The sequence below is a fragment of the Nyctereutes procyonoides genome, unplaced genomic scaffold, assembly GCF_905146905.1.
Source record: "Nyctereutes procyonoides isolate TBG_1078 unplaced genomic scaffold, NYPRO_anot_genome, whole genome shotgun sequence".
In the NCBI taxonomy this organism is placed as follows: Eukaryota; Metazoa; Chordata; class Mammalia; order Carnivora; family Canidae; genus Nyctereutes; species Nyctereutes procyonoides.
The window spans coordinates 11567532-11594795 of NW_026575036.1; the positions used below are offsets into that span (position 1 = coordinate 11567532).

Sequence of the window (27264 nt, forward strand, 5' to 3'; positions counted from 1 at the left end):
TTTCTGGATGTGCCTATAATCACTGGGAGAATGTGTTATAATTCAGATTCTATTGGTAGAGGAGGCACCTGAGGTTCCACTTTTCTAGCAATCTCCTAGGTGATGCCAATGGTACTCTCTATCTATCACACTCTGAGTAGCAAGGTATAATAAGGATATTCTCTTATATACCCATAATACCTTAACTCAGCTAAGAAAATCAATAATCTTGTATCTAATACACAGACTATATTCAGATTCTCCCACGTCTTTTTTTTTTAAGATATATTTACCTATTTGAGAGAGCATGTGCGCACACAAGTGGGGGGGAGGGGCAGAGGGAAAGGAAGAAAGAGAATCTCAAGCAGACTCCCCACTGAGTGCAGAGCCCCACAATGTAGGTTCCATCTCACAACCCATGAGATCATGACCTGAGCCGAAATCACAAGTTAGAGAGCTAACCGACTGAGCGAACTAGGTGCCCCCCCCACTTTCACACCATGTCTTTCATAGCTTTTCTCACCCTTTATCAACCATTTCATGCATGGTATTTATCTCTATATCTAGGACAGTACCTCCCATCATCACTCTCTCCCACCTACTCAATGATTTTTAAAGAGATTAAAAGCAGTTGTCTTTTTTTTTTTTTTGGATGGGAGGGGCAGAATGAGAGGGAGAGACAAATTCTTAAGCAGGTTTCCTGTACAATGCAGAGCCGAATATAGGGCTCAGTCTTATGACCCTGAAATCATGACCTGAGCTGAAATCAAGAGTTGGTTGCTTAACCTACTGATCCACCCAGGTGCCCCAAGAGCAGCTCGTAAGGGCACCTGGTTGGTTCATTTGGTAAAGCCTGTGACTCTTGATCTCACAGTTATAAGTTTGAGCCCCAGGCTGAGTACAGAAATTACTTAAAAATAAAATCTTAAGAGGTGCCTGGGTGGTGCAGTTAAGCCTCCCACTCTTGGTTTTGGCTCAGGTTGTTATTTCAGGGTTGTGAGATCAAGCCCCTTGACAAGCCTCTCCTCATGCCCCTTGTCAGGCTCCAAACTCAGTGCTGGAGTCAGCTTGAGATTCTCTCCTGCTTTTCCCTCTGCCGCTTATCCCCCACCACCTGCTTATGCTCTCTTTCTCCCTGTTTTTTTGTTTTTTCGTTTGTTTTTTGTATTTTTTTTTTTAAAAGAGCAGTTGTCTTATAGAACATTCCACAGTCTGGATTTGTCAGAGTATGCTCAAAGGTATCCAACTTTTGTTCCTTTAATGCCACATATTTCCTGTAAACATGAACTCTGATGACTAAATTCAGGTTAAACATGCTTTGCTAGAATACTTCATAGATGACAGTGGTGGTGATGATGTCAGATTGTGTCATATGAGCATATAATGCAAGCTAACCTGCTATCGGTGAAGCTCACTGACCACATGGATAAGATGTGGTCTTATCTAATGATCTACCTGTGATCTAATGACCATCAGATCATTCCACTGGAAAAGCAAGTTTTCCCTTTGCAATTAGAATTAATCTGAGCATGGTGGAAATATCCTGTTCCCCAACAGTCTTTCACCTGCTGATCCTTGCCTGAATTATTTCACTGAGGGCAGAAAATGGTGATTTTCTAATCCTATTATTCCTTCTACATTTACTGACTGGAATTCCTCTGTAAATCCTTCTCTCATCAACAAGGATGAATTACATCCTTTAAAAAAGACAATATAAATTCCTTCCCTGGATGGATTTCCAGAGTAATTTGGTATAGGAGTCTCCTCTAATAATAGCAATTTGTAAACAAGTACAATGAATTTTCTTATACCTGGCTCCTTCTTAGCATGTGATCATGACATCCTAGGTGACAGGGCAACAATATGAGATCTTGCTCTGCAACAGACTGAGGCCCTAGGCTAATCATATATGCCTGTTTCAGCCACTTCCTTCTATATAATCTGGTCACCTATCAACCTTCTGGGAAGAATCAGAGCAGTCAAGAAAAACTCTACCCATAAACCATTAGACTGAAGGATGAACTTCTATTTTAGACTGCAATCAGGTATCTTTTAAGACATAAATCCTGTCTTCCACAAAAAAGATCTATAGCATGAACCTCAGTTTTAATATGCATAGGGATCACCTGGGGACCTCAAAATGCAAATTATGATTCAGTAAGTCTGGGGTGGAGCCAAGGAATCTGCAATTCTAACAAACTCCCAGGTGATGCAAATGCCACTGGTCCATACCCTACACTTGATATTCCAAGAATTTACAGGGGTTCAAAAGGTCAGAGAAAACTTTTGCTTCAAGTTAGAGACTTCTGAGTTTGGGTTTAAATATTAATGCCAGGGGTGCCTGGGTGGCTCAGCGGGTTAAGCAGCTGACTCTTGGTTTTGGCTCAGGTCATGATCTCAGAGTAGTAAGATCGAGCCCGAGGTGGGGATTTTACACTCAGCACAGAGTCTGCTGGTTCCCTTTCCCCTCCTCCCTCTCTCCACATGCACATGCATGCTTGCTCTAAGATAAATAAAAATAGAATATTTTAAATAAATAAAATATTAATGACAATGTGTATACCCTTAAATGGTTTCTCATTGTTTTTTCCTCAGAACACTATAATTTTTATACTCGCCAAAAATTTTTATCTAATATTTACAGGAGTACATAGAAAAATCACCACCCCCTTCCATCCATAGCTCAAGATTACCAGGTCACGTATGTGACAGCAACTAAAATGTAAACATAATTTGCATGCACCTCCGCAGAACCCAACATTACCTTGGGAATTACTAGCAAGATGATAACAAAATGAAAGAGAATAAAGTGAGAACCCCAGGAATACCAAGGAAACAGTAAAGAAATAAGCTCCTGGTAGCTTCTCCCCTTCTCAAGTCTTATAAAAGTGTCAACAACCTGGCCACACAAATTATAAGAACCAGATTTACCTTGATAGCATTGGCCTTCACCTGAGGAACCTCAGCCATCCTCTGCAGATGCTCTAGCAACCCCTGTTGGGTGAGGTCATTCTCGGGCAGAAAATACTGATAGACATCATACTGCAACCTCCACCTAGAGTCCCGTCCTGTCCCAATGTCACATGGCAGAGGATCTGTGCCTCTAAAGTCAACCAACAAAACTAAACATCAGTCTCTTGCGGTGCATGTCCCAACTATAAAATGAACTAAAAGCTCAAATTTCAAACTTCTGCCATTGATTCCAGTTTTGGCATTATGAAGAAAAGTAGCATAGTGAGAGGCAGTATGGTTTAATAACCAGATGTCAATGTCAGTCAGGCCCAGAGTGACATGCCAGCTTTGCTGTTTGTTAGCTCTGCATCTGTGGGCACATCACATAATCTCAGCAACCCTTAGTGAACCACTCTGGAAAATAAGAAGCACCACCCCTTCTTCCTAAAATTGCCAGAATTAAAGAACACAGAGCATTCAGCACTATGGATGAATGACAGACAGCATTCAAATGTTTCTCAATGTCAGCTATCATTACTATTAAAGGAGAAACTAAGGCAGAGTTTTAATTAAAAAAATAAAATCCTGACAAAAATATACGAGTGCTTCATGGCTTCAAAATGCTTTCCATATTCAAAACTCTTTACCGAAACTAAATGTACTTCTAAGCTCACAATAGAGAGTCAACATCTCGCTCTTCCTAAGAATGGAGGGGGACAGTATTATTGGTAAGTGGCAGCTCAAGTATTTTGCAATGCTTTAATTCCCTCCATTCCAAAAAAGATTAAACAATCCCATTTTACTAAAGAGAACCATGGATTTTGAGAGTTCACCAAATCTACACAACAGTTAGTCATGCATGTCCTAAAAGCAGTATTAGGAGATAGGACACAGACATACCTTGCATAGCCTAGGTTTGCTGGGGCAAATTTAATAGTTGTGTCAAAGAAATTATATTCCAAGTAAATGTTGGGATCAATATCTAAATCAAACTCCAAATTACAGCCTCCAGGGACAGGATCTGGATGAAAAATAAGGAAGTTATTCAACACAGAATTTTTATATATTCAAATGGTACTCAGAAAAACAGAACTCTACTTTTATAAGAACTTTCCATATAGAAGTTAAACATAATAGAGCTTCTGGTTTTGTACTACCACCTCATGAACTGAGGTTAAAGAGGGAAAAGTTAATCGAGGTTAAGGGCTTTGCAATAGAGGTCAGCAAGACTTTTCTGTAAAGATGGTGAATGTTTTAGGCTTCATAGTCCTGATGGTTTCTCTGTGGCAACTACTCAACCCTGCCCTCAGGGCAGGAAAGCAACCATAGACAATATGTAAGCAAAGGAACATGGCAGTTTCTAATAAAACTTTAAGTACAAAACAGGCTTTGACCCATGGTCTGTGTTTGCCAATCCCTGCTCTAGAGTTGAAAAGATCTAGAGATAGATATTCTTAAGCTGGTACCAAAAACTGGCTTTGAGGATCTCATGAACATTGAAATTGTATGTCAAAGGCTGAATGTGTGAATTTCTTAAGGAGAGAGGCTTTTATTAGATTTTGGGGTCTATAATCTCATAAAAAGAGCTTAAGAACACAGGGATAGAGGGGGAAAAAACACTACCAAGGAGTAAAGGAACTCCATGAGTAGTAAAGAAAGGGGTGTTCACTTTTTACATGTTTCTTTCAACAAGAAGAAAGATGGTGTCATCCTCAGAGCTGGAAGACTCTTTGTGTACACATAAAAGAGTAAAAATAAAAAAGACCTCAAAAGAGCCCCATGACCATGCATTGGAATAACATTTGGACATTTAATTAAATACATATTTTAGGTATTTCATTTACATTAATAATGTGGCTAAAACAGCTCTTCTTATTAGGAATCCTATTCATGACCTTAAACATGACAAAACAAAAAAGTCACTTGACATGAGCTCAATTCTATGCAAACAACTGTCTACAGTGGACTCAAGTGGAAAGGCTAAAATAAGAATAGGTCCAGGTAAACCAATTTAAAAATCTACAAGGTCTCAACTTCATACACCCATCTAATCATTCCCACAGGTGGGTCCTGGTTTCTATCAACTGTTGGAATTCTGGTGGCTGACTTGCCCCAGCCAGATCTGGAACCGAGAAACTCAATGTCCATATGTTTCAATGTTGCTCCTCTTTCATACGCTCCTTTTCCTGCATTTACAGATCTTTACCACACCCGGGAAAATGATATGCATTGTAATGGAAGCTCTACTGTTCCTAATACTTCTTTGTACACTGTCCTTGATGAAAACCCAGTCTATGATTTTCTATCAGGTCATTCCCCTTTGCAACACAGAACACTGTGTAAGAGTAGTCTAAATTTCCTCACCTCACCTTGACTCCTCAATCACTGTAATCTAGTTTTTATCCCCATGTGCCACTAAAATGATTCTCACTAAAGGCCCCTGCTGACTTTTCATTGCACTATCATACAGACACCTTCAATCACTTCCTTGACCTCTGCAATGTGCTATTTACCTCTCCTTACTTAAAGCAGAATCTCGGGCTCTTCTTTTGCCTCCCTGTCTCTGTAGCGTTATGCTTATTCCTCAGCAGTTAGCATCGCCCAGAAACAGTGCCTGAAACGGGGTAGGCACTATGAAAGCATCTGCTATTATTTTTCCCCTTAAATCTCTAAGTACATGCCTGGACAATCTTACTTACTTCTATGGTTTTTACACAGAACCTTTCAGGTGGACATCTAACCTCGGGTCTCTACTCCACACCCTTAAACTCCCTCCCTACTACACATTTCCATCCAGATTTCCTATGAGCATTTCAGATTCATGGTGTCTTGAAGTCACAATCTACCCCATCCCAACTGCCTAAACTGTCCAGTACCACAACAACTCTATCTCAATCCTATTTTGCATCACTATCTCCTAGTAGCCCAAATGGGAAGCCTACGCTCCTCCCTTGTATAATCCATGATCATTGGCCATTGTGTCTCATCAGTGCTACCTCCCAAACACCTTCTCACTCTGAGCCCTTAAAGGTACACAGAGTCTTAACCTTGCTATGCCCTCTCCAAATCACTCCCCACACTGCTTCTAGAGTTAACTTTCTGACAGATGAAATGCATACCATTCCTCCGCTTAAAAACTCTTTATGCTCCTTCAGAGTAGAATGCAAACCTCAAATTATATACAAGGCCCTTCATGCTCTGGCTTCAGCCACACCCACCATTCTGCCATTCTCCAAATACTCTCCATTCTTCTTCCATGCCTTCCTTTGCCTAGAATAACCAGCTAAAAGTGTTAAGTACTGTTTCTTGCCTTTCTGTTACTGCTTCTCCAAAGGCTCCTTAAATTTTTCTTGAATTAAGGACTACATTATCCTATACCCCTACCTGGACTTTTAATCATCACACAATTCTTTGGCTCCCTCACTGCTAAAATCTTTGATTCAGTATATCATACTTGCAATAAACACTTTTAAAAGGATTATACTTTCCCCTGAATTTTCATGAATAAGTTCCACATTCTGGAGAGTCAATAGGGAGTTGAAGACAGAAAGGTTACCTCTTTCAGAGTAGGAGAGTGGAATGGCCACATTTTGGACAGGCTTAGAATCTAAAGTCTCCAAGTACCAAGTGCACATACTTTCCTCTGGTCTAAGAATGAAAACCAGTCCTTTGTCAGTGCCTGTTCCTGAAGTATTGGGAAGGAGAGTCTGCAATAAGATAGAAAAGAGTCATCATGAATAGGGAGTTGAGCAAAATATCTCAACCATTTAGTGCTGCCTTCAGCCCAGGGCGTGATCCTGGAGACCCGGGATCGAGTCCCACATCGGGCTCCCTGCGTGAAGCCTACTTCTCCCTCTGCCTATGTCTCTGCCTCTCTCTCTCTCTCTGTGTGTGTCTCTCATGAATAAATAAAATCTTTAAAAAAAAATTCCAAGCTGGATCTACTATGCATGTCCTATTCCAAACCTTCTCAAAACAAGAAGGAAGAAAAAAAGACCTTCCTTATAAAGAATTCTTTTCATCTCTACCTGCAGGGACCCATGCATACACATGGAAGAACTAGTTAAATATATGACCCTTGATAGGAATAGCAGATGCACAGTGAAATTTCAAAGTTTTTCAATTCCCCAAATTAAGATTTACTATGTCAAGAACTAAGACTGTCAAATAACAAAACAATTCAGTAAAGAATCTGGTGTCCTTTATTCAAGGAAAACAACACAAGATTAGGGGAGTACAGTACCTTATAAGCAGTGAAGAAGTACCTGAGGGATTTGAGGCAAAAAGTAAGTTTCATAGTGTAGAAGAAGCAAAACAGAAACAGGGGATGATTGGCTAGGAGGTCAGGAATTTCCTTATAAGGAAGACAGTCCTATTCTCTTAGAGCTAAGCAAGCTAGAGCAGAGTTGGAGGATGGAGGAAGGTGACTGTCATGTTAGATCTCCTTGACAGGCGTTACCCATAAGTGCAAGCTGACTCACGTGTAAATAGATCCAAGAACTGGGCCAGGCCACTGAGGCAGCCTCCATCTTGTAAGTCCAATATATAAATTAACTTTAGCACTACGGGGTCGCCTGGGTGGCTCAGTTGCTTAACCATCCGTCTTCCCCACAGGTCATAATCTCCAGGTCCTGGGATCAAGCCCAGCATCAGGCTTCCTGCTGAGCAGGAAGCAGACTTCCTGCTTCTCCCTCTCTCTCCCTCTGCCCCTCCCCACCACTCATTTCTCAAAAAATAAAATCTTTAAAATATAAATAAACTTATAAAAAATAAACTTGTAAAAAAAAAAAAGAACTTTATCACAATGAAAGCAAAAACATGATCCCTGTCCCTAAAGAATTCAGCTTCTGGAAAGGTTTTTTGTTTTTGTTTTTGTTTTTAATGAGCTATAATCAACATATAAATTACACATACAGAATATCATTTGATAAGTTTTGATATACGCAGACACTTATGAAGCCATCATCACAATCAGGATAGTAAGCAAACTTAGTCTCTTCTCACTCCTCTCTAATCCTCCCTCACACCCCTCCACTCCTTCATCCCCTAATGCCATCCATTTGGAAAACTTTTTGAATTACAAAATACTAAGTTAAGAGATAGTAGATTCAGAGTGTTTTCTTAAAGCTAAGGAAACGGGAAGAAAAAAACACCAGATGGGCTTCAATTTGACAAGCGTAAGGGAAAATGATTCAAATACTAAATGACCCAGTGCAGTGTCAACAGTTTCAAAGAACCAAGTGCTATGATGACCCAAAAAACCAAAGTGCCATGCTTCTTCCAGAAGGGTAGAAGAAACAGGAACTGCTCTCTTCACATAGACCACTCATTTCTAGATCTATGTGCAATTCTGGTCATCTTCTTCTCAGTAGTATAAATACAGTGAGAAGTAAGGGCAGCCCAAGAAAGGAACATTATTATAATTCGGGATAACTAAGATCCGCCTTGCATGAAAAGTGAGGCCCAACATGCTGTTCACTCAGGCCACTTCAGTCACAGTAGTTTTGTCAACATACCAAGCTCTGTTTCCTCCAATGTAAAAACATGCATTTTAAGTACTTTGTTGAACTGTTGTTAAGAATTAAATTAATTATATGGAAAACTAAATGCTAACTAGAAGCTCCACACGCTCAATGAGTTTCCAGAGGTCTCCATGAAATTATACAAATGTATCCATACAGTGTGATGGGTGTAGAGTTTCCAATTTTAGCAGATTCAAAGTCTATGGCCCCAGGAGAGCTTAAGAACCACTAACCTTGCAGCCCCTAGTAGGCATGCAAAAAATATAAATGCCTTTTTTCCAATCCTTTCTCTTCCTTCAAATGCTGTCTTCCCTGTGATGTTCTGAAGGTAATCATCTGTATAGCATTTTATTAGGTCTTCTATGTAAGGGCATGAATAGCAAGTTTCTTTCTAGATTTAGTGCTAGAAAAAAAGGTTGGCTTCCCTGAGAAACTAGCATGGTTTTTCCTTCTAAAAAAGATATTTAACATGCTTTGATTTCTGCTCAGGCTGCAAAGAACTCAGACAAAATCTGAGTGGGGGTCATAAACACTGTTAACTCTTGAAATTAACAAAATGCATTCCTTCCTCTTCCTTGATCAAACTCTTCCATTTCTAGTCTATTAAATTACCAAACACACAATTTCAAAATTCATGGTAGGCGCAGGAAGGCAAGAATAAAAACATGCAAAACATTTAGTTTGAAAGATAATATGACCAATGCCTATAGAATATATATGAATTGGGGGATCCCTGGATGGCTCAGTGGTTTAGCACCTGCCTTCAGCCTAGGGCGTGATTCTGGAGCCCCGGGATTGAATCCTGCATTGGGCTCCCTATGTGGAGCCTGTCTCTCCCTCTGCCTGTGTCTCTGCCTTTCTCTCTCTCTCTGTGTCTCTCATGAATAAATAAATAAAATCTTAAAAAAAAAAAAGAATATATATGAATTGGACTAAGACTAAGCAATATGAATTGCTTTGTTTAGCAAATTCCAGAGTATTAAAAGACAGGCTTATAACAAAATAGGCCGAGGACAAATAAAGAGCAGCATGACTTCATACAGAGTGAAATTCATTTATTAGTCTAAGGGGTCATATAGGCCGAATATAAATAGATTTATAAAAGGTTACTATAAATGGCAGATTCTTAATGGGTTAAGCTAATCCAGGGCATCTGAAAAACTTCCCAAAGGTGAGGTTGAGGTTGAAGGGGTTAGTGATGATCTCTAAAATAAGAATCTTGGGCAGCCCAGGTGGCTCAGCGGTTTAGAGTTGCCTTCAGCCCAGGGCGTGATCCTGGAGACCCAGGATCAAGTCACGTCAGGCTCCCTGTGTGGAGCCTGCTTCTTCCTCTGCCTGTGTCTCTGCCTCTCTCTCTCTCTCTGTCTCTCTTGAATAAATAAATAAAATCTTAAAAAAATAAAATAAAATAGAGTCTTAAACACAGGAGGCTGAGCACAGGGCTAAACGACCTGAATTTTGGGCTTCTTTTGTTTCCATGAGACTTCACAAATAAAGGTGATCCTGCAAGGGTCTTAGTAAACTTAGTAAATACTATATGGCTGAACAATGATGGAAACCCAATAAATAATATTCAGAGGTAAAAATCATTAAGGACCCAGCAGAGTAAGAAAACAAGATAAAAATCATAAGCTTAAAACTTAACTGCAGCCAGGAGAATTTGGTAGAGGCTACTTTCCCTCCAGATTCAGCACTCTCTCACCCCTTCTTTAAGTAAGAGGTCACCACACTCAAGAAAGGTCTTAGACATTTACCTCTTAGCCAGTCTAAACCACTACCTTGACAGGATCCAATCTTGACTTTTTTTCTTTTAAGGACATAATGTCAAACATAAAGACGCATCAAATTGAAAATGTTTCTACTAAATACAAGATCCCAAAACATGGAACTGGTGTTTACAGAAATAATTTTTCATACTTACGTGAGAGAAAGAAACTGTTGTATTCTGATATTGTGAGTGTATTTGGAAAATAACAAAAGAGACATTGCTTGAAATATGACGCAAAATGGCGTCCTCTGGCCTGTTGAGCTCGAAGTATCTAAACTTCCCTATGGAAAATTCAAGAACACCTGTAATGGGAGAAACATTTCACTGTAACATTTGTGCTTGTAATATCAATTTGTAGAAATCACAGACACAGCGTACGTGTGCTAATTTAATCCTCAGAAAAACCTGGGGAGATATGTATTATTACTGCCCTTACTTTACTGATGAGGACAATTAAGCTTAAGGAGGGGAAGCAGCCAGTAAATAGTGGAATAGAGCACTAAAAATGTAAGAAAAGCATTTCAAAAGATGCAAACAATACTTAAAGTGCTCAAGATGTCCAAGATGCCAGAAACATTCCCCACTGCAAGCAGCCATAACAATTCCATTCAAAACAGACCCAGGGGCAGTGCCCGGCTGGCTCAGTCAGTAAAGCATGTGACTCTTGGTCTCAGCGTCGTGAGTTCAAGTCCCAAATATGGCTTAGAGTTTACTTACAATTTTTTTTTTTATTATTAAAAAAAGACAAAACAGAAGTGCCTTGGTGGCTCAGTCAGTTGAGCATCTGCCTTCTTTCGGCTCAGGTCATGATCTCGGAGTCCTGAGACTGAGCCCCACATCTGGTTCCCCACTCAGCAGGGAGTCTGCTTCTCCTGCTCCCTCTGCCCCTCTCTCCATGGTCTCTCTCAAATAAAAAAAAAAAAATATTTAAAAGCAAACAAACGCAGGATGCCTGGGTGGCTCAGCAGTTTAGTGCCTGCCTTTGGCCCAGGGCGTGATCCTGGAGTCCTGGGATCGAGTCTCACATCGGGTTCCTGCATGGAACCTGCTTCTCCCTCTGCCTGTGTCTCTGCCTCTCTGTGTGTGTCTCTCATGAATAAATAAATAAAATCTTTTAAAAAAATAAAAACAAACAAAAAGAGAGGCCCTGAATTTCAGGATTTAACAACCCCAAGGAAGTACTAAAAATTGTGAGTACACTCTAATTAAAAACAGAACTTGATCTAGTAAATTCTGAAGTCAGCCCAGGCCATAGAGATACAGGGTGCTTCAATTTTATCCCACCAATTACTAGCTGTGCTATTTTAGGCAGGTTATTTAATTCCCTTAAAGCTCAATTTCTTCATTTGTCAAATGGGACTATCTTGCCTAGCTTGCAAAGTTAAGGTGCCATCAACACTGACAAAAATCTCTTGAGTGCCCATACTAGGTACTTTACATACAGTCATGAACCACAGGCATTCTGGAAAAAGGAGCTTTTTGTTTAAGGACCAAGTTCAGAGTCCACACTATTTTATAATTTTTTTTAAGGATTTAATTTATTTATTCATGAGAGACACACAGAGAGAGAGGCAGAGACAGAGCAGGCTCCCCGAGAGGAGCCCAATGCGGGACTCATCCCATGACCCTGGGATCACGCCCTGAGCCAAAAGCAGATGCTCACCACTGAGCTACCCAGTAGCCGAGTCCACACTAGTTTTGCAGCACCTCACGTAGGCCTTCCTCATTTGTCTTGTTGTCTTGCCTCCCCTTGTGTTTCACTCATCCACTCACTGTGTCCTTCTGCTAGCTGCACCTGGTTCTTTCTTTCATCAACCTAATTCTCAAACATTCCACTAAACAGGTTGATTTTACTTGTGTGGTCCTGGACGCCCATCCCATCCTCTACCCTATAGTCAGCATCTCTCCGCAAAAATAGCAGAGGAGCTCCCAGTCATTACATAAGCAGTCAGGAGGAGGGGTGGGTATTTCAACTCTACAAATAGAAAAAAAGACTTAAATTTAATAAAGATGAAACAGAGTTAATGAGGTAAATTATAAGTCACCAGAGTCCCATTGTGGAACTATTGTCGTTTTATTTTAGAAAGAAATTAAGAGTCAGTGGGTGGTAAAGGAAAACACTCCAAACATTAAACAATTTCAAACTCACTTTTATGTACTATTTCCCAAATAGGCTAATTTTCAATACTCTTTTTTTTTTTTAAACGCAAGTATTCCAGCTGGATGATTTAAAAAAAAAGGGGGGGGGGGACTATCAACAATGGCTAACCAAGAAAGCCAAGCAGAACATATAAATAATGCTAGCCTGAGATCAAAGGTTATTCTGTATAAATTCCCCAAACCTTGTGCTGTTATATTAGCTTCATAATTTTTTTTATAATTGATAGAAAAAAAGTTACTGGTGGCTATGGTTTATTTCTAAAACTCCAGGGAAAATTTTAATAGTGCTAACAATGACAAATGAAGATGGTATATTTCCTATTTATGTAAGCAGAAACACATTTTAAGTTTAATGTAGAACAAAACTCTAGCCAGAGTAAAATAAAAATATTAGGAAGTATTTAATAGAATCTAGATAGGGAAGTCTAGAAAATGTGAGGGAGATTTTTTTCCTACTTATAAAGGGAAACAAGAAAAACATTTTTATATTTTCCAGGCCTTCCCATCATCATGATTATTTTATTAGGAAATCAAATTATACATAAAATTAAGTGGGTCTCAGGAAATGGCACTAAAAATGTAGCACATATTATAATTTATTTTGGTCCCATCTTCTGTCTTCCAAGTCTTTTAAAAATATCCACAAATTCTAGTCTGTCAAACTAAGAGTAGTATGTTTGTTTTCCTAGGAACTATCTGGATTTCCATCCTTTTTAACTGTTCAAAGCACCCAACTAATATTTTATTTTGCTTTTTTTAAAAATTCCAATGTAGTTAACATACAGTATAATAATATTTTTTTAAAAGATTTTATTTATTTATTCATGAGAGACACAGAGAGAGGCAGAGACACAGGCAGAGGGAGAAGCAGGCTCCATGCAGGGAGCCCAATATGGGACTCGATCCCAGGACTACAAGACCACACTCTGGGCGGAAGGCAGGTGCCAAACCACTGAGCTACCCAGGGATCCCATACAATATAATATTAGCTTCAAGTAAGGCACTCAGTTCATTTACCAGCTGCCTTTTCTAGTTACATTTTCAGTCTTTCATTTTTCTTTTTTTCCCCTTCTTTCCTCCTTTTCTCTATTTGACATATATCTATGAAGTACCTGTTCTGCCTATTGGGTACTGTGATCAAAACTGGGACGGGTAAATTCATAAATGTTATCCAAGGTTTCTGTAATTCTCACTAAATTTGCCCTTAAGTATACCTTAGAAACTGTTCAGGTAATCTGTATGTTTGTCTCCCATTACACAGGCCTTAAATCATAACTGTACCCAAAAGCTTTAAAGGCTCTGAAACAGCGATACTGGGTGGCTCAGCTGTTGAGCATCTGCCTTTGTGATCCCGGAGCCCTGGGATTGAGTCCTGCATCAGGCTCCCTGCGCGGAGCCTGCTTCTTCCTCTGCCTGTGTCTCTGCCTCTCTGTATCTCTCATGAATAAATTAATTAAATCTTTAAAAAAAAAAAAAAAGGTCCTGGAAGAGATTAAAGTTATCAACTAGCAGAGTCTTGGTGTAAAGATTTTCTTAACCTTTCCTTAACCTATCACACAGGGTTGTGAAAATAAATCGCAAATCAGAAATACTTTGAGCACCAAAACGTACAGCATTTTAAAAAGACAGTAAGAGAGATCCCTGGGTGGCTCAGCGGTTTAGTGTCTGCCTTCCACTCAGGGTGTGATCCTGAAGACCTGGGATCGAGTCCCATGTCGGGCTCCCTGCCTGGAGCCTGCTTCTCCCTCTGCCTGTGTCTCTGCCTCTCTCTCATTCTCTCTCTCTCTCTCAGTATCTCTCATGAATAAATAAGATCTTTAAAAAATAAATAAAAAATAAAAAGACAGTGAGGTGGAACACCTAGGTGGCTCAGCGGTTGGGTGTCTGCCTTCTGCCCAGGGTGTGATCCTGGAGTCCCAGGATTGTGTCCCACAGATCAGGCTGCCTGCATGGAGCCTGCTTCTCCCTCTGCCTATGTCTCTGCCTCTCTCTGTGTCTCTCATGAATAAATAAATAAAATCTTAAAAAAATAAGGAGAGAATCACAAATTAAAATATATTATTAAACAACTGATAAGGTAAGTAGGGGAGTATTGAAAGCAGGTATCACTGTGAGTATAGCTTAGGGGATTTTTCTATATACATTTCACTGTTAATCAAATTTTTATAATGATGGTGAGATGTTCTTATCAGAAAGAAGATGCACATTTTGAAAAAAAAAAAAAAACTCCATTCTTAATGTCCCTAAAACACAGATTCTACTTCAAGTCTTCATCTCAAATTTATAAGAATAGCAACACACCCTAGACAAAATAACACTCTCCTAATACTTTTGTCACTTGTTTTGTTCTTCCCTTAAAATGGTACTATCTTTCCAGATAATATATAACCTTTATTACAAAAAAGAAATGTAGACAAAATTATTTCCTACAGCAAATATACTGTGCAGAAATAATCACTATTATCAGTTTGGTATACATCTTTTAGGACTTAGGCAGATACCATAATGAGTATTTCTACATACATGGAAACATGTAAATACGTTTGCTATTGCGCATTGAACAGGTCCTAGATATCTCTGCATATCAACAGAAATAATTCAAGCTTTACCATTTTAAAAATTATATAATATTCCATTCTGCAAGTAACCATAATTATTCAACAAATCCCCTACTGGGGAACATATAGGCTGTTACCATTTCAGCATAAAAAATAAGAAATAGTTGTCTTTGTGAAAGAGTCTTCTAGAAAGCATATATATTTATCAGGTGGTAAAACCTGTATGAGGTTTTTGCTGTTACAGTGTGACAGATCACTTTTGATCCTAAATGGTTAGAGTACCTAAGAAGTCTTTTTCTCATTAAGAAAATTAGAAATGAAAACAAATAGTCCATGTGAAAATATATAATGATCAGGACCAGAACATTAAGTTACAGCCTCTGCTTCTGACTTTAAGAAAAACACCTGGCTACAACTTTCCCTTATTACTTCCTGGATTTTCAGAAGCTAAGGAAAGATGACATCTCACTAACCCCCTTTCCCAATCAAATACCTGTAGTAGGAACGTGACAGATGTGAAGATAATAAAAGAGACACTGTATTCATGATTTAAAAATCTGATCACTTGACAAAGTACGTAGGGGTATTAAAAGCAGGTGACTCTGGGGGTGTACTGTTTTTAAGCTTTTATTTATTTGAGAGAAAGAGCTCCAGAGAGCATGAGCAGGGGGAGATTCCCCACTGAGCAGGGAGCCAGATGTGGGGCTCAATGCCAGGACCCTGGGATAATGACCTGAACTGAAGGCAGATGTTTAACTGACTGAGCCACCTAGGTGCCCTAGGGTGTATTTTAAATGCTTTTTTTTTTTTCACATTTCCTTATTTTTCAAATTTTCTATAGAACTTATAAGGTATTGGGATGCCTGGGTGGCTCAGCAGTTGAGCATGTCTTCTGCAGGGGGCGTGATTTCGGGTTCCTAGGACCCAGTCCCACTTCAGGCTCCCGTGCAGAGAACCTGCTTCTCCTTCTGCCTATGTCTCTGCCTCTCTCTCTGCATACGGTGTCATTATTAGAAGGAAATTCTTATACAGTGATTATCCACCTTGGCTGCACATTACAATCATCTGGAGATGCTTTTTAGAAACTATTGCTGCCTGGGTCCCTATCCAACTGGTTAAATAAAAATCCAAAGGATTAGGGTCTAAGTGTCAGCTAAAAAACATTTACTGAAATAACATTCATACAGAGAAATGCACAAAGTATACACTGTCAGGTTAAGAAAGAACATTCTACCATTTTAGAGGTTTTGTGGTCCTTTCCAATCACTAATTATTCCCTCCTGCCTAGAGACACCACAATCCTTACTTCAAACCTCAACGATGGGCTTTGCCTACTTATGAAATTTAAGTGGTATCATACAGGATGAATTCTTTTGTTTGCTTGTTTTTTTTTTTTTTGAAGATTTTATTCCTCCATTCATGAAAGACACACACACAGAGAGAGAGAAAGAGGCAGAGACACAGGCAGAGGGAGAAGCAGGCTCCATGCAGGGAGCCCAATATGGGACTCGATCCTGGGTCTCCAGGATCACACCCCGGGCCGAAGGCAGCTGCCAAACCGCTGAGCCACCCGGGCTGCCCGGATGAATTCTTTTGTATTTAGCTTTTTAAAAATCAGTATCACCCTGTGAAATTCATCCAAGCTACTATCACCATGACTTATTCATCTTTACAGCTGCATACTTCATAAAAGGAATATACCACAATTTATCTATTCTTCTGTTAATCAACATTTGGATTACTTCTAGTTTGAAGTTATTATGAATAACTCCAAATTTTTTTTTTGTACATGTCTTTTGGCGAGCATATGTACACACTTCTTTTGGACAGAAGCCAAGAGTAGAACCATCAGGTAACAGGGTATACTTACGTTCTGCTTTAGGAGATACTGCCTAACAGTTATTTATCCCCACATGGTTTTGCCAGTTTACACACCTATTAACTCATGAAAAAGTATTCCAGCTGCCCAACTATCTCACCAACACTTGGTATCATCAGTGTCTCTGTTGGGTGCATAATAGTATCTCACTGTGATTTCAATTTGCATCTCCCTAATTATTAAAGATGTTAAGAATATCTTGTTTTGTTTATTGGCTACTTGGATACTTTCCTGGTAAAAGGGTCTATGTTCAAGATTTTGGCCCACTCTAAACACAGACCGTCCTGAATTTTAGTTCTTTATACATCATGGATGTGAGCATTCTGTCCTTAAATCTTCTCCCATTCTTGTAGCTCATCTTTTCCCTCTCTCGTTACCTTTAACAGAAGTTTTCATTTTAATGTAGTCAAATTTCTTGAGTTTTTTCTTTTATGCTTAGTCCTTTTTGTGTCATTCTAACCCAATCTTTGCCAACATATTCTAAGATCATAAGAACACATTCCCCATGTTAACTTTCTAGACCTTTGTTTTACTTTAGACATTTAAGTTTAAAATCAATCTAAAGTTGGTTTTCATATAGGGTATGAGACAGGGGGTCAAGGCTCATGTTTCCATATGTATATCCAGTTGACACAGCAGCCTTTATTGAAAATACCACCATTTCCCTTCTACTCTGCAATTCCAGTTGTCACATAAGTGACCATGTGTTGGTTTGTTTCTGGAATCTTAATTGTAATCCAGTGGTATATTCATTTAACCTAACACCAATATTACATTGTCTTCATTTCTGCCCCAAATTTGTTTTCTCTTCAAGACTGTCTTGACTATTTTAGCCAGTTTTCATTTCCATATATATTTTAGAAAGCAGCTTGTCAATTTACACACACACACACACACACACACACACACACACACACAAAGCTGCCAGGAATCTGACTGGGATGGCAATGAAAGTATTATTTTAGGGAGAAATGATATCTTTATAACATAACATTTTCTAATTTATGTTATTAGTCTAATTTTCTAATTTATGACTCTGAAATAAACTTCTGCTTATTTAGCTTCTCAATTTATCTCAAGAATGTGTGTTTTTTTTCTGTAGAAATCTTTACATAGTCCATTATAATTACTCCTAAATATTCTATGTTTAGAAAATAGATTTCTCTTTTTCTCTTTTAAATTTCAATTTCTAGTTGTCTCTTCACCAACTTGCCTTTTTAAAAAGTTCTTCAGGTGATTCTAATGTTCAGTCAGGTCTGAGAATTCCTAACACAATGTTTGATGAATTAGGAAAGCATAAATATATTTTTTCCTATTCTTGGTCATCCTTAACCTAACTTCCGTGTGAAAATCCTTTGGCAATTACCTTGGCAGTCTATTAGCCACTTCACAATTTTTATAGAAGATTGCATATTCACCAAACCAGTTGTGGTTTGACTCTTGGCTATGCAGGGCTTTGTTATATTTGACACACTGGTGTCTAGTACAGTACCAGTCACACAGCTGCCACATAGAAAAGGTCTGGTGAATGATGGTTGAACTTTATGACCTCTGGGCCTCAGTCTCCTCAGGTGAAATGGAGGTCATGTACTTCATACGTCATTTGGCTGTTGAAATATAAAATAGGAAAAAAAAATTCTTAACTGTCCAATGCTACACAATAAAGTAGCATTATTAACTTCCTTTAGCTTTCCAGGACTTCAGAGACTCATCTCCTTATTAAAAAAAAGAAGTCAGGCATTCCATATGGCCCTACAGATAAACTAGAAAAAAGAAAAGGATAATACATGCCCAGTATGTCCATCATAAACATCATAACGAGAAAGAGACTTCCATGGAGCAACAAGGAAAAATATTAAAGATCAAGACTTTAACAGTATAGTCTGGCTATGTGCACTTAATTTCAACTTATAAAAACAGACACAGCAAGAGAAGACATGTATCCAAAATATATCCTGAAGAAGTTAACAGGCCATCTGGAAAGGGATTCACTTTATGAGGCATAATTAGATCTTATGACTTTGTGAGTGGGAAGGAAAAAGCACATCAAATGATATTGCAGACAAATGGCTAACATGGAGACATAGCACTGAGGCTGTGGCTTCTCCTCTACAAAACAATGGCTCTGCTTTTTCTGCCAAAGATATTTTTTGCCATCTGACCCATAGCCAGGCACTCTCAGGTATTTTTCATACCCTTCCTCCATTCCTACCCAGAGTCATTTTTCTTTCCAATAATTTCTTTCTAAAAAGAGCTGCCCAAACCTAATCTTTCCCAATCAGATCCTAAACTTGAACCTTAAAATTATCCAGCTTTATTTTGGCATTTTTGTTTTGTTTTTACTAAAATTTACCTGTTTATGCTTTGATAAACCAAATTCTAGATCTGGGAAAATTAAGTCTTCATAATTCTCTTCAGATCAACTATTAAAAACAAAAGCAGTTCAGATACTTAAGTTGGCTGGCATTCAGTTGGCCTCCTCATTTCCCATTTATATCTTATGAGTTTTCATTAACCCTAAAAGCTAAAAGGAAACAGAAATGTACACATTATCTTTCACATACTTTTAAAAGAGATCACTTACAAGGAACCACACAAATGGCCTGCTACCTTAAATTTACTACCCACAATAATACAAATACTAGAAGGCCCACATGATATTCTGCTCAACTCCAACTACTATGTAATTCCATGTAAAGTACTGAATACGAATGCACCAGAATGACATGTTAAATACAAAAGTACAGAACTAGAACAGATGTGGCTCACAGCCCTCCTGACTCAAGAGCCATGATCAACCACAAACTGAACCTTTCAAATTCATCACCAGTTTCAATGGAGATAGCAGGGTGCCTGGGAGGCTCAGTCTGCTGAGTGCCCTACTCTTGGTTTCTGCTCAGGTCATGATCTCAGTAGGGAACATGCTCGGGATTCTCTCTTCCTCTCTCCCTCTGCCCCTCCCCCTTCACGCTCACTCGCTCATGCTCTGATCTTTAAAAAATAAAATGAGAATAGCATCACCATTACCTCCCTCATAAGGCTATTTTGAGGAGTGAGAATTCACAGAATTAAGTGTAACACACCATACTAAGTAAAATATTCTTATTGGAGAGCAGCTTTAAGTGGAAGGACTATGAAAATTAAAATTGCAGCAACACACACTTGGGTTCAAATATCCTCTGTGCCCCTATTAACAGTTCACCCATGTAATGAGCATCATCTAGGGCCTCAGCTTCATCCTCTGGCAAGTGAGGAGGATAATCCTCTCCTAGAGTTGTGAGGATTAGATAACAATGCCAGGGAAAGCACCTGGCAGTTATTGCACACAGTGAAATGTCAGTGCCCTATTACTATCGAGGCTATTTTTCTGCAAATATATAACTGCCCTTTTCAGCCTTAAGTCCTGGGCAATGATTCTACGATTCAGTTTGCACAAGAGCTTTTCTCAGATGAGCAGTTAGGAACACAACCACATTATTCAGAAAATACATTGGTTCAGAACTACAACTGGACTCTTAAGCTCAAAACGAACGTGATTAACCTCATGGAAAAGCACATGATTATCATCAGCCTAGCACAATTATTGCTTCTTTACGGTTTATATTAACAAATCACGAGCTATTAGTAAAACGCATTCACCGAGCACATGACCTATACTATCCAAAGTCCCATTCTGGGTTCACTTTTCCTTTCAAACTCCGTAGAGCATTTAACCAATTTGAAAAGCATCTAGATTCTGGAGCGTAAAGAACCGCAGCAGTTTGGAGGAACATTATTAATAAAGTCCTTAGTTCTGCACCGAGCCTCACTGTTGAGTCTCAGATATACCAGTTGAGAGCAAAAGGGTGTTTTATTTTTTTTAAGATTTTATTCATTTATTCATGAGAGACACAGAGCGAGAGAGAGACAGAGCGAGAGAGAGACAGAGAGAGAGAGAGAGAGAGAGAGAGAGAGAGAGAGGCAGAGGGAGAAGCAGGCTCCATGCAGGGAGCCCGATGTGGGACTCGATCCCGGGTCTCCAGGATCACAACCTGGGCCGAAGGCAGTGCTAAACCGCTGAGCCAACCGGGCTGCCCCCAAACGGGTGTTTTAATGCATTAAATTCAACCTACAAACACATGGCTGCTACCTAAGAGAGATTAAAAACGTGCCTGCACTGGAGAGTTCCTTAACCTTTCCCAACTCCTCAGCCTAAATTAGGAGGCTGACGGAGAGGCCTCCTGAGCAATGAGAGTTTCCTACAGCAGGAAAGGACCTTGATCCAGTCCCGCCGGATCCGAACTCACCACCTGCCCCGCGAGACGCACGGCTCGCGAGGGGGCCCGCGACCTCGCCAGAAACGCAAGCCTAACGTGAGGCTGCACAGGCGCGGCGTCCCTAACCTTACCCTCGCTGGCATTCCCGACGGTCTCGGCGCCACCGGCCACGCCGGGCTCGGACGCCAGCACCGCCAGCACCGCCAGCACCAGCAGCCGAAGGAGCCCCATGGCAGCCAGCGCCCGGCCCCGCAGCCTCGCCCGCGCTAGCCCGGGGCGCTCGCGCCGGCTCCCATCCCTGGCCAGGCGCACCCGCCGCACACCTGCCCGCCCCGCAGCGCCCGCCCAGGGGTTTCCTGTTCCGGCCCGAACCCCGCAGCCCGGCTCCGCGCCTCTCCCCGCCCCCTTTACGTCACCGCCGCGGGTCCCCCCCCCCTCCCGCCCGCGCCCCCGGGGAGCACCCGGGAGCGGCTCCAGCCCGCGCGCGCCTCCTCCCGGCGGCCCCGCGGGTTCGCTGAGCGCCGCGCCGCCCGGAGTCTTCGCGGGCCCGCGCGCGTCGGTGGGGGGGGGGGGGGCGAGGGACCCCAGGAAGTTCTGTGATGTAACCTCCACTTCTCACTTTTGTACCTTTACCACTTACGAAAACCACCGTTAGAATAAAAAAATAACCTTCTGTTGCGGCCTAACGTCTGCACGCTCCTGGGGCCGCGTTTAACTGCCCTCTGCAAAAAGGAAGACTGCGAATCCTGACCTCGCAACCCACCCACAGATGCGGGGGACGGGGGGGGGTGGATTTCAGTTCTTTAGTGATGAGCTCCCCATATAAAGATGTAGTTTCATTTTCTCCTAGCAAAGATCCTCGAAGACTCCAGACCTTAACCCAACTTCCTCTCTCAAATTTTACACCTGAGGGCTGTTTAAAGGACAGTAGTCCACGTGGCGGGTGACTTGTGGGCCCATTGTGGGATTCGAGATACAGACTCAGTTATTTAGGGGAAGAGTCCTCTGTTTTCTTCTCCCTCCTCTTTTAACTTTTCATTTGGATATTTTAATGAGCAACTCTCTTGAAAATTACAAATTCAGTTATTCCACTACTAAACTAAAACCCTTATAGCAATCACCATAATTTAAACAGGCACGACTCTCTTCCTGTTTTCCCACCACCTGATCCAAAGGTTCACAGCTCTGGTACCACTGTCTATCCCATCGGTGTTTGTTCACTGTCCCACACGTCCTCATTCCTAGAACTCTCAATAGATGAAATCCCAGAATGAAGATGATAACAGCGATTACAATAAAGGTAGCGTTTGAATCAATGGATGCACTTAATAAACTGATAACTGATTCACTGCACCCCATGGGGGAGGCAGGATTAGAACTTTATCTCACCCCAGCAAAATGAAATCCCAAAGTATTCATTAAAAGCATAAGAGAGTTGGAAGAAATGCATGCTTATTTGAAGATTTATTTGTTTGAGAGAGAGAGAAAGAAAGAGCAAGTATGAGCAGGGGGAGGGGCAGAGGGAGAGGGAAAAAATCGAGCTCAGCTGGGGGTCAGAGGCAGGGCTAATCCCAAAACACCAAGATTAGGATTAGGACCTGGGCCAAAGTCAGATGCTTAACCAACTGAACCACCCAGACACCCTGAAATATATTCCTTTCACAAAAAACAAACTTGATCTCAGAATGGAAGGAATTTCTTTTAAAAAGAGTTTATTTAAGCAAAAATCTATTTGAATCTGGAAGCACCAAGCAGGAAGTGGTTAGAAGAATTCAAGAGAGGAACTTTCTAAGCAAAAAAAAAAAAAGGAGGAAATAATAAAAGATGATATTGATAGATTTGGCTACTTAAAATTTTAAATTGTATGAAAGTCGAAAAATACCAACAACGTGAGAAGTCAAGGGGCACCGTTGGGCACGTGTTGGTTTGGGCTACAGTCATAATCTCAGGGTAGTGAGATCCACTTGTCTCGGGCTTATACTCAGGAGCCAGTGTGAGATTCTCTCTCCCTCTCCCTCTGCCCCTCCTGCTCCTGCTCCTGCTCTTTCTCTCTAAAATAAAGAAGAAAGAAAAGAAAGAAAGAAATCAAGTTAATGACTGAAAAAAATAGTAATAAGAGAAGAAAACCAAATGGCCAATAAACAAATGAAAAACTTCCAAACTCACTAGTAACAAAAACAACAAAAATCAAATTAAGACACTAGGGGTGCCTGGATGACTCAGTCTATTAAGCTTTTAACCTCTTGATTTCAGATCAGGTCATGATTGGGGAGACCTCATGTGGGGCTCTGCACTCAGCATGGAGTCTCTTAGGATTCTCTCTCCCTCGCCCTCTGTCCCTACCCCCACTTGCACATGTTCTCTCTCCCTCTCTCAAAATAAGTCTTTACAAATCTTTAAATAAAAAAAATTAAGACCTAAGTTGTAAACATTTTAGAAGAATATCCAGTGTGGATGCAAGAACTGAGAAGTAGACATTCTAAGATAGGACCAGTGGGAGTATGTTAACATACTTTTTAAAGCATAATCTGCATAAAATTTTTTAAAAATATCCATACCTTTGGTGTGATAATTCCACTTTGAGATTTAAGTATGTATATATGTACAAATATTAGATATCTGTACAAATTAGTGCATAAAACTATCAAGGTATTAAAGATTTTATTTATTTGAGAGAGAGAGAGCACAAGGGTGTGAGGGGCAGAGGGGAAAGGACAAGCCAATTTTGCCCTGAGCAAAGAGCCCCATGTGGGGCCCAACCCCACAACCCTGAGATCATAACCTGAGTCAACATCAAAGGTAGGACGCTTAAACTGACTGACCCACATTGGTACCCCTTCATCAAGCTTTAGAGAGAAAAAAAAAAAAACTAATCTAAGTGTCCAACAATAAGGAATTGATTAAATAACCCATAATGCATCTATGTAAGAGAATACTGTGTAGCCCTTCAAAAATCATGTTTTTAGAAGGCAACTGTGAAGTGTTTATGAAAATGCAAGTTACAAAGCAATAAATATATGTAGTATGATCTTTATTTTGTTTTCATTTTATTCATGTTTAAACATACAAGAGTTGAAAAAAATCAAGATTTTTAAATAGTTATCTCTAGGTGATTGGATTAAGAATGATTTTTTTTTTTTTTAAAGCAGGCTCCATGCCCAGCATGGAGCCCAGTGTGGGACTTGAACTCACAACCCTGACATCAAGACCTGAGCTGAGGTCAAGAGTCAGACATTTGACTGAGCCAGCCAAATGCCCCAAGCATGATTCTCTTTCCACATTTCTGCACTTTGGAAAAATTGAACATTGAATATGAATTGCTTTTGAATTAAACATTAATTTTAAAAGATATGTATAATTTTAAAGATTTTCTTATAAAAGCATTCAGGATAGCAGTCTACCTTCCTGACTATGAGACAATGGTTTTCATGATGTAGCCTCTGTCCATCTCTCCAGGTTCATGCTGCAACTAAACAATTTCTCTGTGCTGGCTACACTGAATTAATTCCAGTTTCCTGAACTCACCCCATCGTCTACCCCCCCCCCCATATCTTTGAATTGCAGTTCCCTTTGCCTTCGGAGGACAACTGATGACAGATATGTCAGCAATCAGAAGAGGACTTTAGTACCTTGACTTTGAAATGAAATACTGTGACAGCTTGGGAAGAATATTGGCTGAGGTTCCTTGTTCATGTCCCAGTTCCACTGGAAACCTGTGAAGCAAATGGGCTCAGCAGCTTTGCAGATGAGTTTGTCATTCCTGGGAATTGAAATGCAAAAGCTGAGAAGATTCCTAAATCCAAGATATAGATAACTAGAGCCTTAACATTTGCTTAAAATTTTGAAAAGGAAGGAAGGAAGGCAAGCAACCTATCCTAGACTTTTTTATGAAACACAAGATCTTGAATAGAGATGGGAACAGGACTCCAAGGGAAAGGCAGTGATACGGGAGAGCTAGGTAATCTTGAATGGCTCCCGCGGACAACAGAGAATGAGTAAAGCGATAGTTTATTAAGCAAAGATACAGAGAAAGCTCTCAGGAGTGAGAGGGGTCCGGACAGGGCTGCCACTGAAGGCTTTTTGGCTGACCTTTTATTGAAAATCTAACCAGGGAGCCCTTGGCCTTGAGATTTCTCTGTTTTCCTGAGTGATTGACATATGGCTGTTTTGGGGTCTGGTAAGTTTCTGTGATTGCTTTATAACTATCAAAGGGGGATACTCCCTAATATTTTGAATCTAGGGAGCCAGGTTTATTTTTTATTTATTTATTTATTTTTCTGTTTTTGCTGCTTTATCTCTTGTTTTCTTGGGATTTATGGGAGTCTGACCCTAGGCCTCTCCCTTATCTTTCCCTGCATAGCCTCATCTGTCCCTAACTCAGCAGCCCTTTGTGAAACTTGACTATTTATCTTATCCCACTCTAATCTCACCTTCCCTCTGTATTTTTTTTAACTCTTTTGTTCCTGTGGGTTACATTATTTTGATGATACTTACTAAATTAAATACAATAAATGTTTACTTTGTAACTATTATATGGAAATCATTCTGCTAGGAAATGTATTCATTCGGTCCCCAAATATGCACTCATCGGCTTCTATGTGCCAGGCTAAATGCTGGGTGCTAGGTAATGGAAACACAGAGACAATTTTAATGATTCCTGACCACAAGCAGCCCATGATAGTGAGTGAATTAGTCATATATGAATAATTACATCTCAATATGCAGTGCAATAACAGAAGTATAAGGAACAATTGTGGTGAACATTGGGAGCAATGAACTTATTATAGGGTTTCAGGAAGGATTGTATTAAAAAAAGAAATGTTTAAAATAAGGTGAGTGGATAGTCAACAAAGGAACAAAGAGAGTCTGGTATAGCAAATGCTTATTTATGGTATTTTAGCCCACTGCTTGGAATGTTTTAGATCTTTAATAAATTGTGACTGAGTAGGTAATAAAGGTAGTTAAGAGTCTAGAATGCTAAGTTAAAGAATTGTTAATGATTTTTTTTCCTGAAAAAAAAAAAGTCACTACAGATCTAAAAAAATCAAAATACTTACCACAAGATGGGCTATGAGTTGATAAGTGAAGCTGGGTGATGAATACATGAGTGTCCACCTTATTATTCTATCTTTTTAAAGATTTTATTTATTTATGAGAGAGAGAGAGAGAGAGAGAAAGAGACATAGGCAGAGGGAGAAGCAGGCTCCATGCAGGGAGCCCAATGTGGGACTCAATCCTGGGACTCCAAGATCACGCCCTGGGCTGAAGGCAGCGCTAAACCGCTGAGCCACCTGGGCTGCCCTTATTCTATTTTTATATGTTTGAAACTTTTAAGAATATGAAGCTTAGGGGTGCCTCGTGGGCCTGGTCAGAAGAGCTTGTGACTCTTGATCTACCCCCACACTGGGTGTAGAAAGAACTAAAAAAAAAAAAAAAAAAAAAAAGAACTTAAAAAAATTATATGAAGTTTAAAAGAACATACTGACCAAAATTATGTGTTTTTTTTTTTTTTTTTTTAAAGATTTATTTATTCATGATACACATAGAGAGAGAGAGAGAGAGAGGGGCAGAGACACAGGAGGAGGGATAAGCAGGCCCATGCCGGGAGCCTGACGTGGGACTCGATCCCGAGACTCCAGGATCGCGCCCTGGGCCAAAGGCAGACGCGAAACCGCTGAGCCACCCAGGGATCCCAAAATTATGTGTTTAAGAGATACGTCGTACTGGGTTTCTGCTCTTCAAACCACATAATCCAGTTGGGAATGCAAGAACAGCAAATGAGAAAGCATATGAAAGAGTGTCAAAATCATAAAAGGGAAAAAGGAGAAGTCCATGTGGACTCCAGTAATTCATAAAATTTACACTGAAAGGTAAAACTGTAAAAGATAAAGAAATAGCAGCAAAGAAATTACTTGGATAAGGGTAAAGAATGAGGAAAGAGTGATTCTCAATGTGAGTAATTTTGCCCTGCAGGAGACATTTGGGAATATCTGGAGATATTTTTTATTGTCACAAATGGAAGGGGAGTTTGCCATTGTCACTTCATGGGTAGAGGACAGTGATGATGCTAAACATTCTACAAGGCACAAGACAGCATTCCAGAACAACAAAAAATCTGACCTAAAATGCCATTAGTGCTGATGTTGAAAAATCCTGAGCTAGACATAAGAGACTGTTCTGGGAAGGTGGG

General features: G+C 40.1%; 1 protein-coding gene across 2 annotated transcripts in view; it reads right to left on the minus strand.

Annotated features, from left to right (window-relative positions):
• TM7SF3 (transmembrane 7 superfamily member 3) overlaps positions 1-21402 on the minus strand; it is a 36147-nt gene extending 14745 nt beyond the window's left edge. Inside the window, exons 1-5 of one of the 2 annotated variants that reach the window (XM_055318723.1) lie at positions 21206-21402; positions 10375-10523; positions 6488-6638; positions 3832-3952; positions 2911-3082 (exon numbers count right to left, since the gene is read on the minus strand). In XM_055318723.1, coding sequence (XP_055174698.1) covers positions 2911-3082; positions 3832-3952; positions 6488-6638; positions 10375-10523; positions 21206-21305 — 693 coding nt within the window. In that variant the 5' untranslated portion in view covers positions 21306-21402. Of the gene's footprint in view, positions 1-2910; positions 3083-3831; positions 3953-6487; positions 6639-10374; positions 10524-18184; positions 18307-21205 lie in introns of those variants that run through there. The other variant, XM_055318724.1, reaches the window with a different exon arrangement.
• Between the last annotated feature and the right edge of the window lie 5862 nt (positions 21403-27264).